This window comes from Pseudophryne corroboree, chromosome 12 (genome assembly GCF_028390025.1).
Source record: "Pseudophryne corroboree isolate aPseCor3 chromosome 12, aPseCor3.hap2, whole genome shotgun sequence".
Taxonomy (NCBI): domain Eukaryota; kingdom Metazoa; phylum Chordata; class Amphibia; order Anura; family Myobatrachidae; genus Pseudophryne; species Pseudophryne corroboree.
This window is the reverse complement of record NC_086455.1, coordinates 10,250,940-10,263,592: the sequence shown is the minus strand read 5'-3', so window position 1 is coordinate 10,263,592 and position 12,653 is coordinate 10,250,940. Positions and strand designations below refer to the sequence as shown.

General features: G+C 49.2%; 2 protein-coding genes across 5 annotated transcripts in view; one reads left to right on the top strand and one right to left on the bottom strand.

Annotated features, from left to right (window-relative positions):
- The window catches only part of COPA (COPI coat complex subunit alpha), a 237,460-nt gene extending 225,992 nt beyond the window's left edge, over window positions 1-11,468 (bottom strand). For 2 of the 3 annotated variants that reach the window (XM_063946941.1, XM_063946942.1), the window contains exon 1: window positions 1,448-1,529. In XM_063946941.1, the coding sequence (XP_063803011.1) occupies window positions 1,448-1,501 (54 nt within the window). In that variant the 5' untranslated portion in view covers window positions 1,502-1,529. Of the gene's footprint in view, window positions 1-1,447; window positions 1,530-11,449 lie in introns of those variants that run through there. The other variant, XM_063946945.1, reaches the window with a different exon arrangement.
- VANGL2 (VANGL planar cell polarity protein 2) overlaps window positions 11,278-12,653 on the top strand; it is a 146,045-nt gene continuing 144,669 nt past the window's right edge. The window contains exon 1 of one of the 2 annotated variants that reach the window (XM_063946949.1): window positions 11,278-11,587. The gene's annotated coding sequence lies outside the window, so the exon portion shown is untranslated. Of the gene's footprint in view, window positions 11,588-12,308; window positions 12,523-12,653 lie in introns of those variants that run through there. The other variant, XM_063946951.1, reaches the window with a different exon arrangement.

Here is a 12,653-nt window from a genome sequence, read left to right as displayed (position 1 = left end):
GACAGGTACTAATTTGTTTGCCGGCCGTCTCATGTCGTCAACCGACCTTGCAGCGTGTTGACATTATCACGTAATTCCTTAAATAAGCCATCCATTCCGGTGTCGACTCCCTAGAGAGTGACATCACCATTTCAGGCAATTGCTCCGCCTCCTCACCAACATCGTCCTCATACATGTCGACACACACGTACCGACACACAGCACACACACAGGGAATGCTCTGATAGAGGACAGGACCCCACTAGCCCTTTGGGGAGACAGAGGGAGAGTTTGCCAGCACACACCAAAAACGCTATAATTATACAGGGACAACCTTTATATAAGTGTTTTTCCCTTATAGCATTTTAATATATATATACATATCGCCAAATAAGTGCCCCCCCCTCTCTGTTTTAACCCTGTTTCTGTAGTGCAGTGCAGGGGAGAGCCTGGGAGCCTTCCCACCAGCATTTCTGTGAGGGAAAATGGCGCTGTGTGCTGAGGAGAATAGGCCCCGCCCCCTTTTCGGCGGGCTTCTTCTCCCGTTTTTCTGAGACCTGGCAGGGGTTAAATACATCCATATAGCCCCCAGGGGCTATATGTGATGTATTTTTAGCCAGAATAAGGTACTATCATTGCTGCCCAGGGCGCCCCCCCCCAGCGCCCTGCACCCTCAGTGACCGCTGCTATGAAGTGTGCTGACAACAATGGCGCACAGCTGCAGTGCTGTGCGCTACCTTATGAAGACTGAAGAGTCTTCTGCCGCCGTTTCTGGACCTTCACTTTTCGGCATCTGCAAGGGGGGTCGGCGGCGCGGCTCCGGGACGAACCCCAGGGTGAGACCTGTGTTCCGACTCCCTCTGGAGCTAATGGTGTCCAGTAGCCTAAGAAGCCAATCCATCCTGCACGCAGGTGAGTTCACTTCTCTCCCCTAAGTCCCTCGTAGCAGTGAGCCTGTTGCCAGCAGGACTCACTGAAAATAAAAAACCTAACAAACTTTTACTCTAAGCAGCTCTTTAGGAGAGCCACCTAGATTGCACCCTTCTCGGCCGGGCACAAAAATCTAACTGAGGCTTGGAGGAGGGTCATAGGGGGAGGAGCCAGTGCACACCACCTGATCCTAAAGCTTTTACTTTTGTGCCCTGTCTCCTGCGGAGCCGCTAATCCCCATGGTCCTGACGGAGTCCCCAGCATCCACTTAGGACGTCAGAGAAAAGTGGGTTGGGTGTCTGTTTTTTCCTTTCTATTTGATAGGGGGAAAAAGACACCCAACTCACTTTTCAAACAATTGAATATCCCCCATTATATCATCAGTGTGTTTGTATGTAAAGGTGGAACTAGAGACGCCCTTTGGGTGGAACATGACACGCCCCCTCATTGGTGCATTCTGTGCGGCGCGTTCTGCTAATTCCTACAATCTCCCTGAAACAATTTTTCAAAAGTAGGCAAGTATGTCCCTCGTTCTCACCACCGAGTGTGTTGTGAGACAGGCCGGAGACTCCCTGTCTGCTGTCACTGACATGAGCTCACCACGTCCTCTTTTCCCTCTTTTTCTGACAGGACAAATCACCCTGAGCTGTATCACTCCGCCCCCTCACTGCTGCTGTGAAAGCTGAATGCCAGGGCACCATGGAGCCTCTCCTTTCTTTATGGGCCCCAGTGTTCCCCAACTAGAGCTATGCCCCCACAGTTACAATAGTTTATTTATTATATTAAACAGTGTTACATCTATTCAATCACATTTTAAGAAATTCTTTACATCTAAAATAAAAATGCAGACTTATATGAATACCTACAAACAGCAGGAACATTGTGGTAAATTTACTAAGATGAGAGTTCTATGTAAGATGGGATGTTGCCCATAGCAACCAATCAGAGTCCAGATAAATGAGAAGTAGAATCTGATTGGTTGCTATAAGCAACATCCCATCTTAAACAGAACTCCCATCTTAGTAAATTTAACCCAATGTCTTATTCACACCAAAAGCTGCACTATACTTCCCCAGCATCCCACATGACCCTCTATTAAATTAATTTAATTTATTAGTGGGTATTTAGATAGTGAGAGTAAACTGAAGTAAACACACACAGGGGAGAAGATACAAAATTCAAACAGCGCCTTGAATGGAGATGAACTCAAAAGTTCATGTGCTGTGAGGCAGTATTGCTGACCACTACATCATCCGTGCTGCTGCTTCCCCGGTAGGGCACGTTCATGCAAAATGCATCCCACATATGCCCCTGTTGATGGTGCTTGACTTATGGGGCAATATACAAAATAATGATGATGATCATGATGAACACAGTCGTCACCCCCTCCTAACTGACTGAATAAGTCTGAATCCCTCCCATTGTTACTGTACTGTAGTCATGTTGGTGCTGCTGAGGTGCGTATTGATTTGAAAAAAATACAAAGTTTAGGGTTGCCTTTGCGTTTTGGTCTGTTTTCTTTTTACATGGCACTTACTACTATTACTGTGAAGCCACACCTTCTGTTCTAGACAGTTCGCCCCTATAATTAAGCAGGAGTACACTACCCTTGCCAAGCTTGTGTATATGACCGGCCCAGCATACTACCCTCGCCAAGCTTGTGTATACGGCCGGCTCAGCATACTACCCTTGCCAACAATTGTGTATACGGCCGGCCCAGCATACTACTCTCGCCAAGCTTGTGTATACGACCGGCTCAGCATACTACCCTCACCAAGCTTGTGTATACGGCCGGCTCAGCAGATACTACCCTTGCCAACAATTGTGTATACGGCCGGCCCAGCATACTACCCTCGCCAAGCTTGTGTATACAGCCAGCTCAGTGTACTACTCTCACCAAGCATTGTGTATACGACCGGCTCAGCATACTACCCTTGCCAAGCATTGTGTATACGGCCGGCTGAGCATACTACCCTTGCCAAGCATTGTGTATACGGCCGGCTCAGCGTACTACCCTCACCAAGCTTGTGTATACGGCCGCCTCAGCATACTACCCTCACCAAGCTTCTGTATACAGCAGGCTCGGCATACTACCCTCACCAAGCTTGTGTATACGGGAGGCTCAGCATACTACCCTCGCCAAGCTTGTGTATACGGGAGGCTCAGCATACTACCCTCGCCAAGCTAGCGTATACGGCTGGCTCAGCATACTACCCTCGCCAAGCTTGTGTATACGGCAGGCTCGGCATACTACCCTCACCAAGCTTGTGTATACGGGAGGCTCAGCATACTACCCTCGCCAAGCTTGTGTATACGGGAGGCTCAGCATACTACCCTCGCCAAGCTTGCGTATACGGCTGGCTCATCATACTACCCTCACCAAGCTTGTGTATACGGGAGGCTCAGCATACTACCCTCACCAAGCTTGTGTATACGGGAGGCTCAGCATACTACCCTCGCCAAGCTTGCGTATACGGCTGGCTCAGCATACTACCCTCGCCAAACTTGCGTATACGGCTGGCCCAACATACTACTCTTGCCAAGCAAAGCGTATACGACCGGCTCAGCATGCTAAGCGAAATGCATTTTTTCGCACAGATTGCGCTGTCGATTTACACACAAATGTAATCTAACTCAGCACGTACCCCACAATCGTTTATTGTCAATGTTTTACTATCTTTTGTTTTATGGTGCTTTTCAGCCATGCTTTTTCATTGTCCCACTCTCTTCATAAGACTGAATCCAGTGTAGAGAATAGAGTATCTGTGTGTTTTTGTTCCCCCAATCTGAAGCATAAAAGCTTCTGCTCATAATATAAATACATGGCTGAAAATAATATTGTAAATACATGTCTAAAAAAATAAGATTTTACTTACCGATAAATCTATTTCTCGGAGTCCGTAGTGGATGCTGGGGTTCCTGAAAGGACCATGGGGAATAGCGGCTCCGCAGGAGACAGGGCACAAAAAGTAAAGCTTTTCCGATCAGGTGGTGTGCACTGGCTCCTCCCCCTATGACCCTCCTCCAGACTCCAGTTAGGTACTGTGCCCGGACGAGCGTACACAATAAGGGAGGATTTTGAATCCCGGGTAAGACTCATACCAGCCACACCAATCACACCGTACAACTTGTGATCTAAACCCAGTTAACAGTATGATAACAGCGGAGCCTCTGAAAGATGGCTTCCTTTAACAATAACCCGAATTAGTTAACAATAACTATGTACAACTTATGCAGATAATCCGCACTTGGGATGGGCGCCCAGCATCCACTACGGACTCCGAGAAATAGATTTATCGGTAAGTAAAATCTTATTTTCTCTATCGTCCTAGTGGATGCTGGGGTTCCTGAAAGGACCATGGGGATTATACCAAAGCTCCCAAACGGGCGGGAGAGTGCGGATGACTCTGCAGCACCGAATGAGAGAACTCCAGGTCCTCCTTAGCCAGAGTATCAAATTTGTAAAATTTTACAAACGTGTTCTCCCCTGACCACGTAGCCGCTCGGCAAAGTTGTAATGCCGAGACCCCTCGGGCAGCCGCCCAAGATGAGCCCACCTTCCTTGTGGAGTGGGCCTTTACAGATTTAGGCTGTGGCAAGCCTGCCACAGAATGTGCAAGTTGGATTGTGCTACAGATCCAACGAGCAATCGTCTGCTTAGACGCAGGAGCACCCATCTTGTTGGGTGCATACAATATAAACAACGAGTCAGATTTTCTGACTCCAGCTGTCCTTGCAATATATATTTTTAATGCTCTGACAACGTCCAGTAACTTGGAGTCCTCCAAGTCACTTGTAGCCGCAGGCACTACAATAGGCTGGTTCAGATGAAATGCTGACACCACCTTAGGGAGAAAATGCGGACGAGTTCGCAGTTCTGCCCTGTCCGAATGGAAAATCAGATATGGGCTTTTGTAAGATAAAGCTGCCAATTCTGACACTCTCCTGGCAGAAGCCAGGGCTAGAAGCATGGTCACTTTCCATGTGAGATATTTCAAATCCACCTTTTTTAGTGGTTCAAACCAATGAGATTTTAGGAAGTCCAAAACCACATTTAGATCCCACGGTGCCACTGGAGGCACCACAGGAGGCTGTATATGCAGCACTCCCTTAACAAAGGTCTGGACTTCAGGGACTGAAGCCAATTCTTTTTGAAAGAAAATCGACAGGGCCGAAATTTGAACCTTAATAGATCCCAATTTGAGACCCATTGACAATCCTGATTGCAGGAAATGTAGGAATCGACCCAGTTGAAATTCCTCCGTCGGAGCACTCCGATCTTCGCACCACGCAACATATTTTCGCCAAATTCGGTGATAATGTTGCACGGTTACTTCCTTCCTTGCTTTAATCAAAGTAGGAATGACTTCTTCCGGCATGCCTCTTTCCTTTAGGATCCGGCGTTCAACCGCCATGCCGTCAAACGCAGCCGCGGTAAGTCTTGAAACAGACAGGGACCCTGCTGAAGCAAGTCCCTCCTTAGAGGTAGAGGCCACGGATCTTCCGTGATCATCTCTTGAAGTTCCGGGTACCAAGTCCTCCTTGGCCAATCCGGAACCACTAGTATCGTTCTTACGCCTCTTTGCCGTATAATTCTCAATACTTTTGGTATGAGAGGCAGAGGAGGAAACACATACACCGACTGGTACACCCAAGGCGTTACCAGCGCGTCCACAGCTATTGCCTGCGGATCTCTTGACCTGGCGCAATACCTGTCCAGTTTTTTGTTGAGGCGAGACGCCATCATGTCCACCATTGGTCTTTCCCAACGGGTTACCAGCATGTGGAAGACTTCTGGATGAAGTCCCCACTCTCCCGGGTGAAGATCGTGTCTGCTGAGGAAGTCTGCTTCCCAGTTGTCCACTCCCGGGATGAACACTGCTGACAGTGCTATCACATGATTCTCTGCCCAGCGAAGAATCCTTGCAGCTTCTGCCATTGCCCTCCTGCTTCTTGTGCCGCCCTGTCTGTTCACATGGGCGACTGCCGTGATGTTGTCCGACTGGATCAATACCGGTTTTCCCTGAAGCAGAGGTTCTGCCTGGTTTAGAGCATTGTATATTGCTCTTAGTTCCAGAATGTTTATGTGAAGAGACGTTTCCAGGCTCGTCCATACTCCCTGGAAGTTTCTTCCTTGTGTGACTGCTCCCCAGCCTCTCAGGCTGGCGTCCGTGGTCACCAGGATCCAATCCTGTATGCCGAATCTGCGGCCCTCCAATAGATGAGCACTCTGCAACCACCACAGAAGAGACACCCTTGTCCTTGGAGACAGGGTTATCCGTAGGTGCATCTGAAGATGCGACCCTGACCATTTGTCCAACAGATCCCTTTGGAAAATTCTTGCGTGGAATCTGCCGAATGGAATCGCTTCGTAAGAAGCCACCATTTTTCCCAGGACTCTTGTGCATTGATGTACAGACACCTTTCCTGGTTTTAGGAGGTTCCTGACAAGCTCGGATAACTCCTTGGCTTTTTCCTCCGGGAGAAAAACCTTTTTCTGAACCGTGTCCAGAATCATCCCTAGGAACAGCAGACGAGTTGTCGGCATTAACTGGGATTTTGGAATATTCAGAATCCACCCGTGCTGTTTTAGCACTTCTTGAGACAGTGCTAATCCCATCTCTAGCTGTTCTCTGGACCTCGCCCTTATTAGGAGATCGTCCAAGTATGGGATAATTAATACGCCTTTTCTTCGAAGAAGAATCATCATCTCGGCCATTACCTTTGTAAAGATCCGAGGTGCCGTGGACAATCCGAACGGCAGCGTCTGAAACTGATAGTGACAGTTTTGTACAACGAACCTGAGGTACCCCTGGTGTGAGGGGTAAATTGGAACGTGGAGATACGCATCCTTGATGTCCAAGGATACCATAAAGTTCCCCTCTTCCAGGTTCGCTATCACTGCTCTGAGTGACTCCATTTTGAACTTGAACTTCTTTATGTACAGGTTCAAGGACTTCAGATTTAGAATAGGCCTTACCGAGCCATCCGGCTTCGGTACCACAAAAAGAGTGGAATAATACCCCTTCCCTTGTTGCAGAAGAGGTACCTTGACTATCACCTGCTGAGAGTACAGCTTGTGAATGGCTTCCAACACCGTCTCCCTTTCGGAGGGGGACGTTGGTAAAGCAGACCTCAGGAAACGGCGAGGTGGATCTGTCTCTAATTCCAACCTGTATCCCTGAGATATTATCTGCAGGATCCAGGGATCTACTTGCGAGTGAGCCCACTGCGCGCTGTAATTTTTGAGACGACCGCCCACCGTCCCCGAGTCCGCTTGAGAAGCCCCAGCGTCATGCTGAGGCTTTTGTAGAAGCCGGGGAGGGCTTCTGATCCTGGGAAGGAGCTGCGTGTTGCTGTCTCTTCCCTCGACCTTTGCCTCGTGGCAAATATGAATAGCCCTTTGCTCTCTTATTTTTAAAGGAACGAAAGGGCTGCGGTTGAAAAGTCGGTGCCTTTTTCTGTTGGGGAGTGACTTGAGGTAGAAAGGTGGATTTCCCGGCTGTAGCCGTGGCCACCAAATCTGATAGACCGACTCCAAATAACTCCTCCCCCTTATACGGCAAAACTTCCATATGCCGTTTTGAATCCGCATCGCCTGTCCACTGTCGCGTCCATAAAGCTCTTCTGGCCGAAATGGACATAGCACTTACCCGTGATGCCAGTGTGCATATATCCCTCTGTGCATCACGCATATAAAGAAATGCATCCTTTATTTGTTCTAACGACAGTAGAATATTGTCCCTGTCCAGGGTATCAATATTTTCAATCAGGGATTCTGACCAAACTACCCCCGCACTGCCCATCCAGGCAGTTGCTACAGCTGGTCGTAGTATAACACCTGCATGTGTGTATATACTTTTTTGGATATTTTCCATCCTCCTATCTGATGGATCTTTAAGTGCGGCCGTCTCAGGAGAGGGTAACGCCACTTGTTTAGATAAGCGTGTTAGCGCCTTGTCCACCCTAGGAGGTGTTTCCCAGCGCTCCCTAACCTCTGGCGGGAAAGGGTATAATGCCAATAATTTCTTTGAAATTATCAGCTTTTTATCAGGGGCAACCCACGCTTCATTACACACGTCATTTAGTTCTTCTGATTCAGGAAAAACTATAGGTAGTTTTTTCATACCCCACATAATACCCTGTTTAGTGGTACCTGTAGTATCAGCTAAATGTAACGCCTCCTTCATTGCCAAAATCATATAACGTGTGGCCCTACTGGAAAATACGGTTGATTCGTCACCGTCACCACTGGAGTCATCGCCTGTGTCTGGGTCTGTGTCGACCGACTGAGGCAAAGGGCGTTTCACAGCCCCTGACGGTGTTTGAGTCGCCTGGACAGGCACTAATTGATTGTCCGGCCGTCTCATGTCGTCAAACGACTGCTTTAGCGTGTTGACACTATCCCGTAGTTCCATAAATAAAGGCATCCATTCTGGTGTCGACCCCCTAGGAGGTGACATCCCCATATTTGGCAATTGCTCCGCCTCCACACCAATATCGTCCTCATACATGTCGACACACACGTACCGACACACAGCAGACACACAGGGAATGCTCCTAATGAAGACAGGACCCACTAGCCCTTTGGGGAGACAGAGGGAGAGTTTGCCAGCACACACCAAAAGCGCTATATATATATCAGGGATAGCCTTATAATAAGTGCTCCCCTATAGCTGCTTTGTTATATAAAAATATCGCCATAAATTTGCCCCCCCTCTCTGTTTTACCCTGTTTCTGTAGTGCAGTGCAGGGGAGAGACCTGGGAGCCGTCCTGACCAGCGGAGCTGTGAGAGGAAATGGCGCCGTGTGCTGAGGAGATAGGCCCCGCCCCTTTTCCGGCGGGCTCGTCTCCCGCTATTTTGAGAAATCAGGCAGGGGTTAAATATCTCCATATAGCCTCTAGGGCTATATGTGAGGTATTTTTAGCCTTTATAGGTACTCATTTTGCCTCCCAGGGCGCCCCCCTCCCAGCGCCCTGCACCCTCAGTGACTGCCGTGTGAAGTGTGCTGAGAGGAAAATGGCGCACAGCTGCAGTGCTGTGCGCTACCTTTAGAAGACTGCAGGAGTCTTCAGCCGCCGATTCTGGACCTCTTCTGTCTTCAGCATCTGCAAGGGGGCCGGCGGCGCGGCTCCGGTGACCATCCAGGCTGTACCTGTGATCGTCCCTCTGGAGCTTGATGTCCAGTAGCCAAGAAGCCAATCCATCCTGCACGCAGGTGAGTTGACTCCTTCTCCCCTCAGTCCCTCGCTGCAGTGATCCTGTTGCCAGCAGGAATCACTGTAACATAAAAAACCTAGCTAAACTTTCTCTAAGCAGCTCTTTAGGAGAGCCACCTAGATTGCACCCTTCTCGGCCGGGCACAAAAATCTAACTGGAGTCTGGAGGAGGGTCATAGGGGGAGGAGCCAGTGCACACCACCTGATCGGAAAAGCTTTACTTTTTGTGCCCTGTCTCCTGCGGAGCCGCTATTCCCCATGGTCCTTTCAGGAACCCCAGCATCCACTAGGACGATAGAGAAAAATAGTTGGGACACTAAAGTTCATAGCTATACACAGGTATTCTTGACAGAGGGGTGGAGTGATACAGAACAGTGGTCGTGTGTGATCTGTCTCTGAGTAGAGAAGTGGAGTGATATAGCCTCAGTGTGATGAGTCCTGTGAGGGGAACATCGAGTTAGGGATGGCCATCGGTGGGGGTGCCCATCGATGGTTGCCATCGATGATACAATAACCCATAACAATCGATGGTACACAAACCATCTATGGTGGCATTGCGCACTGCACGGCATTGTTGGACCAATACATAGACGCTAGGGTCATAATTGACCTCTAGTGTCTATGCTGTGCTATGGGAGAGACGTCATGACGTCTCTCCCATAGATCCGAGGAGCGGCGCCGGCAGACGGAGACGGAGCACAGCAGAGGTCGGGAAACAGGAATGGGGATAGTGAGTATTTTTTTATGTATTTTATTTTTTGGGGTGATCGGCGCTACTGGGGGCACAGTACAGGAGGCGCAGTACAAGGGGCACAGTACTGGGGGCACAACTGCTGAGGTCACAGCTACAGGGGGCATAACTGACCACGCCACTTCACCTAAGTCACGCCCCTATTATTTCGCCCTGGGCACCACAAGGCCTAGATCCGGCCCTGGTTACAGCACACTAGTGCTGCTGATAGCATGTTACACAGTATAGCAGTACTGGTTATGTAACCTATCAGCTGAATGCGGATCTGTGTGTGTACCATTTATTCACTATAACCATTTAGCTTTACCACCCTGTAGATATTCTAGTGAAAATGACAAGTACCAACAAGTCAAGGCAGAGCTCCGTGCAGCCATTATCCATGCGTGACAGCAACATGTTCTGAGGTAATCTAGATAAGAAATTATTGTGTTTCAGCATGATCAGTCCAAGTGTCTAGTGATGATGCCAGTCTATATCTGATAACGGTCCTATTCATCAATCTGCCCTTAAAATATATAGAAACGACGTTTTCTGCATCTTTCAGGACAGAATTAGGTATCCCTGAACTGTACCTATGTAGAAAGCTGCTTTCCAATCACCAGCCTTAATCGTGCAGCCCTGCTGGAGGGGGACCATGCAATCCCTCTCCTGTGGGCTGCAGATCCTGTTGCTCATCACATCATCTTTGCATTGCGCGTGTGCTGTTGGAAAGCCTTGCATGCCCAGTGTGCCAATGCGGAAATAAAAGTGATCGCATATACAATCGCTTTACTCAGAAAGTTATGGCCAGAAAAGCAGACAGTGCCTGGGGGTCTCACCCTGTGCCCTGCGGGTCATTACCTATCACACCAGAATGTCAGGGAGATTCACATACGTTGGGGAGCTCTCCCAGACCCCCAAGTGGGCGGGCCCATCTCCTGGGTTTGTCCACTTCCTCATAGAAGAAGAGGGCTCTGCAAATGCTAGATGACGCGATTCATTGTGAGTCATGGCGACACCCCCAGCTGCTCGCGCCGGCTTATCGGGGCTAATTGGATAGCCCCCCGGCAAGGCATTACCTGTGGTAGTTTATGGTACGCGATGGAACTTTTTTTTGTATATTTTCTGAAAATAGCACCCAAAATCCTATAAACATCAAGTTTGTTTTCAGCCATTTTTCCATTGCAGTGTTATAGGACCACCGGGGTGGATATAGAAGCTGAACCTTCGGCAGTGCTAGCTGCGGCAGTCAGGATTCTGATAAAACCACGCCAGAGAGAGGCCATTGTTTCTGCTCATCAGCCTAGAACGGGTGAGAAGGCTCTTACCTAACAAGATGACATTCATCTTACAACAGCAGGAAAAATGATTTACAAGTTCGGGACTGCCAAATGGCTCCACCAATGCATGGTCTAATTCCGGCAGACTCCCATATTTGGGGGAGTTCTTTTACCCATGTGGAGAGTAAGCCACCCTCTCAGAATCGCAGCTCCAGAGACGCCAAACCACACAGTCTGCCTGATTAGTCATTAATTACAAGCAGCTAAATGCCACATAGTAGGCAAATGGGAAAATAACGACTTACCTACACTTTCAGCAGTTATTAATTCAGTCTGGTGGATAGATCAACAGCTTTCCTCCAACTACCTATCCACGCCGGAATACACGCCACAAAATGCCGGTGGAGGGGATGACCGACATTGGCATCCCGTTGCACAGAATCCTGGGTAAGTATGTTTACCCTCCCCTCTTACCCCCCTAACCCTCCCTTCCTGCAGCCTGGCTCTAACATCCCCCTTCCAACACAGCCTAACCCTAACCCTCCCCAGTGGTGTCTAAACCTAAATTCCTCTCCCTGCAGCCTAACTCTAACCTTACCTTCCCTGCAGCCTAACCCTAACCTTCCCCTGGGATGCCTAACCCTCCCCCACCCCCCCCCCCCCCCCCACAGCCTAACCCTCCCTTCCTGCAGCCTGGCTCTAACATCCCCCTTCCAACACAGCCTAACCCTAACCCTCCCCAGTGGTGTCTAAACCTAAATTCCTCTCCCTGCAGCCTAACTCTAACCTTACCTTCCCTGCAGCCTAACCCTAACCTTCCCCTGGGATGCCTAACCCTACCCCCCCTCCCCCCCCCCACACAGCCTAACCCTCCCTTCCTGCAGCCTGGCTCTAACATCCCCCTTCCAACACAGCCTAACCCTAACCCTCCCCAGTGGTGCCTAAACCTAACTTCCTCTCCCTGCAGCCTAACTCTAACCTTACCTTCCCTGCAGCCTAACCCTAACCTTCCCCAGGGATGCCTAACCCTAACCACCCCTCCCCACAGCCTAACCCTCCCTTTCCCACAACCCTACCCTAACCCTCCCTCTGCGCAGCCTAATCCAAACCCCCCACCCCGCAGCTAAAATTTATGAGACCTTGATGCGTCAGTATTCCAAGTGTTGTCGGAGTTCTGGCGCCGGGATTTTGCCCATGTGTCGGGTTTCCAGTGCTGGTATTTCGAGTGCCGCCATCCTGACCGCATCCACCCACACCTACCCCCAGCTATGCAGTACTAGCTGCCCTTTCCATCATCTGTGTACCTGAAGTGCAACAAATTCCCTTATGCATCGTGTTCGTTGATACTTAGATATAAGCTTGCGATTTACTAAAGCTACAAGGTAAGTGACCAGGCGAGATATATATTAAACTTCTAGACCTTACAGTACTTCCCCTAGATTTCTATACTGTACACTGCTTAACATTCAATTCTGAAAATGTATTTTCACCCCGCAAGCTGATTTATTTCGTT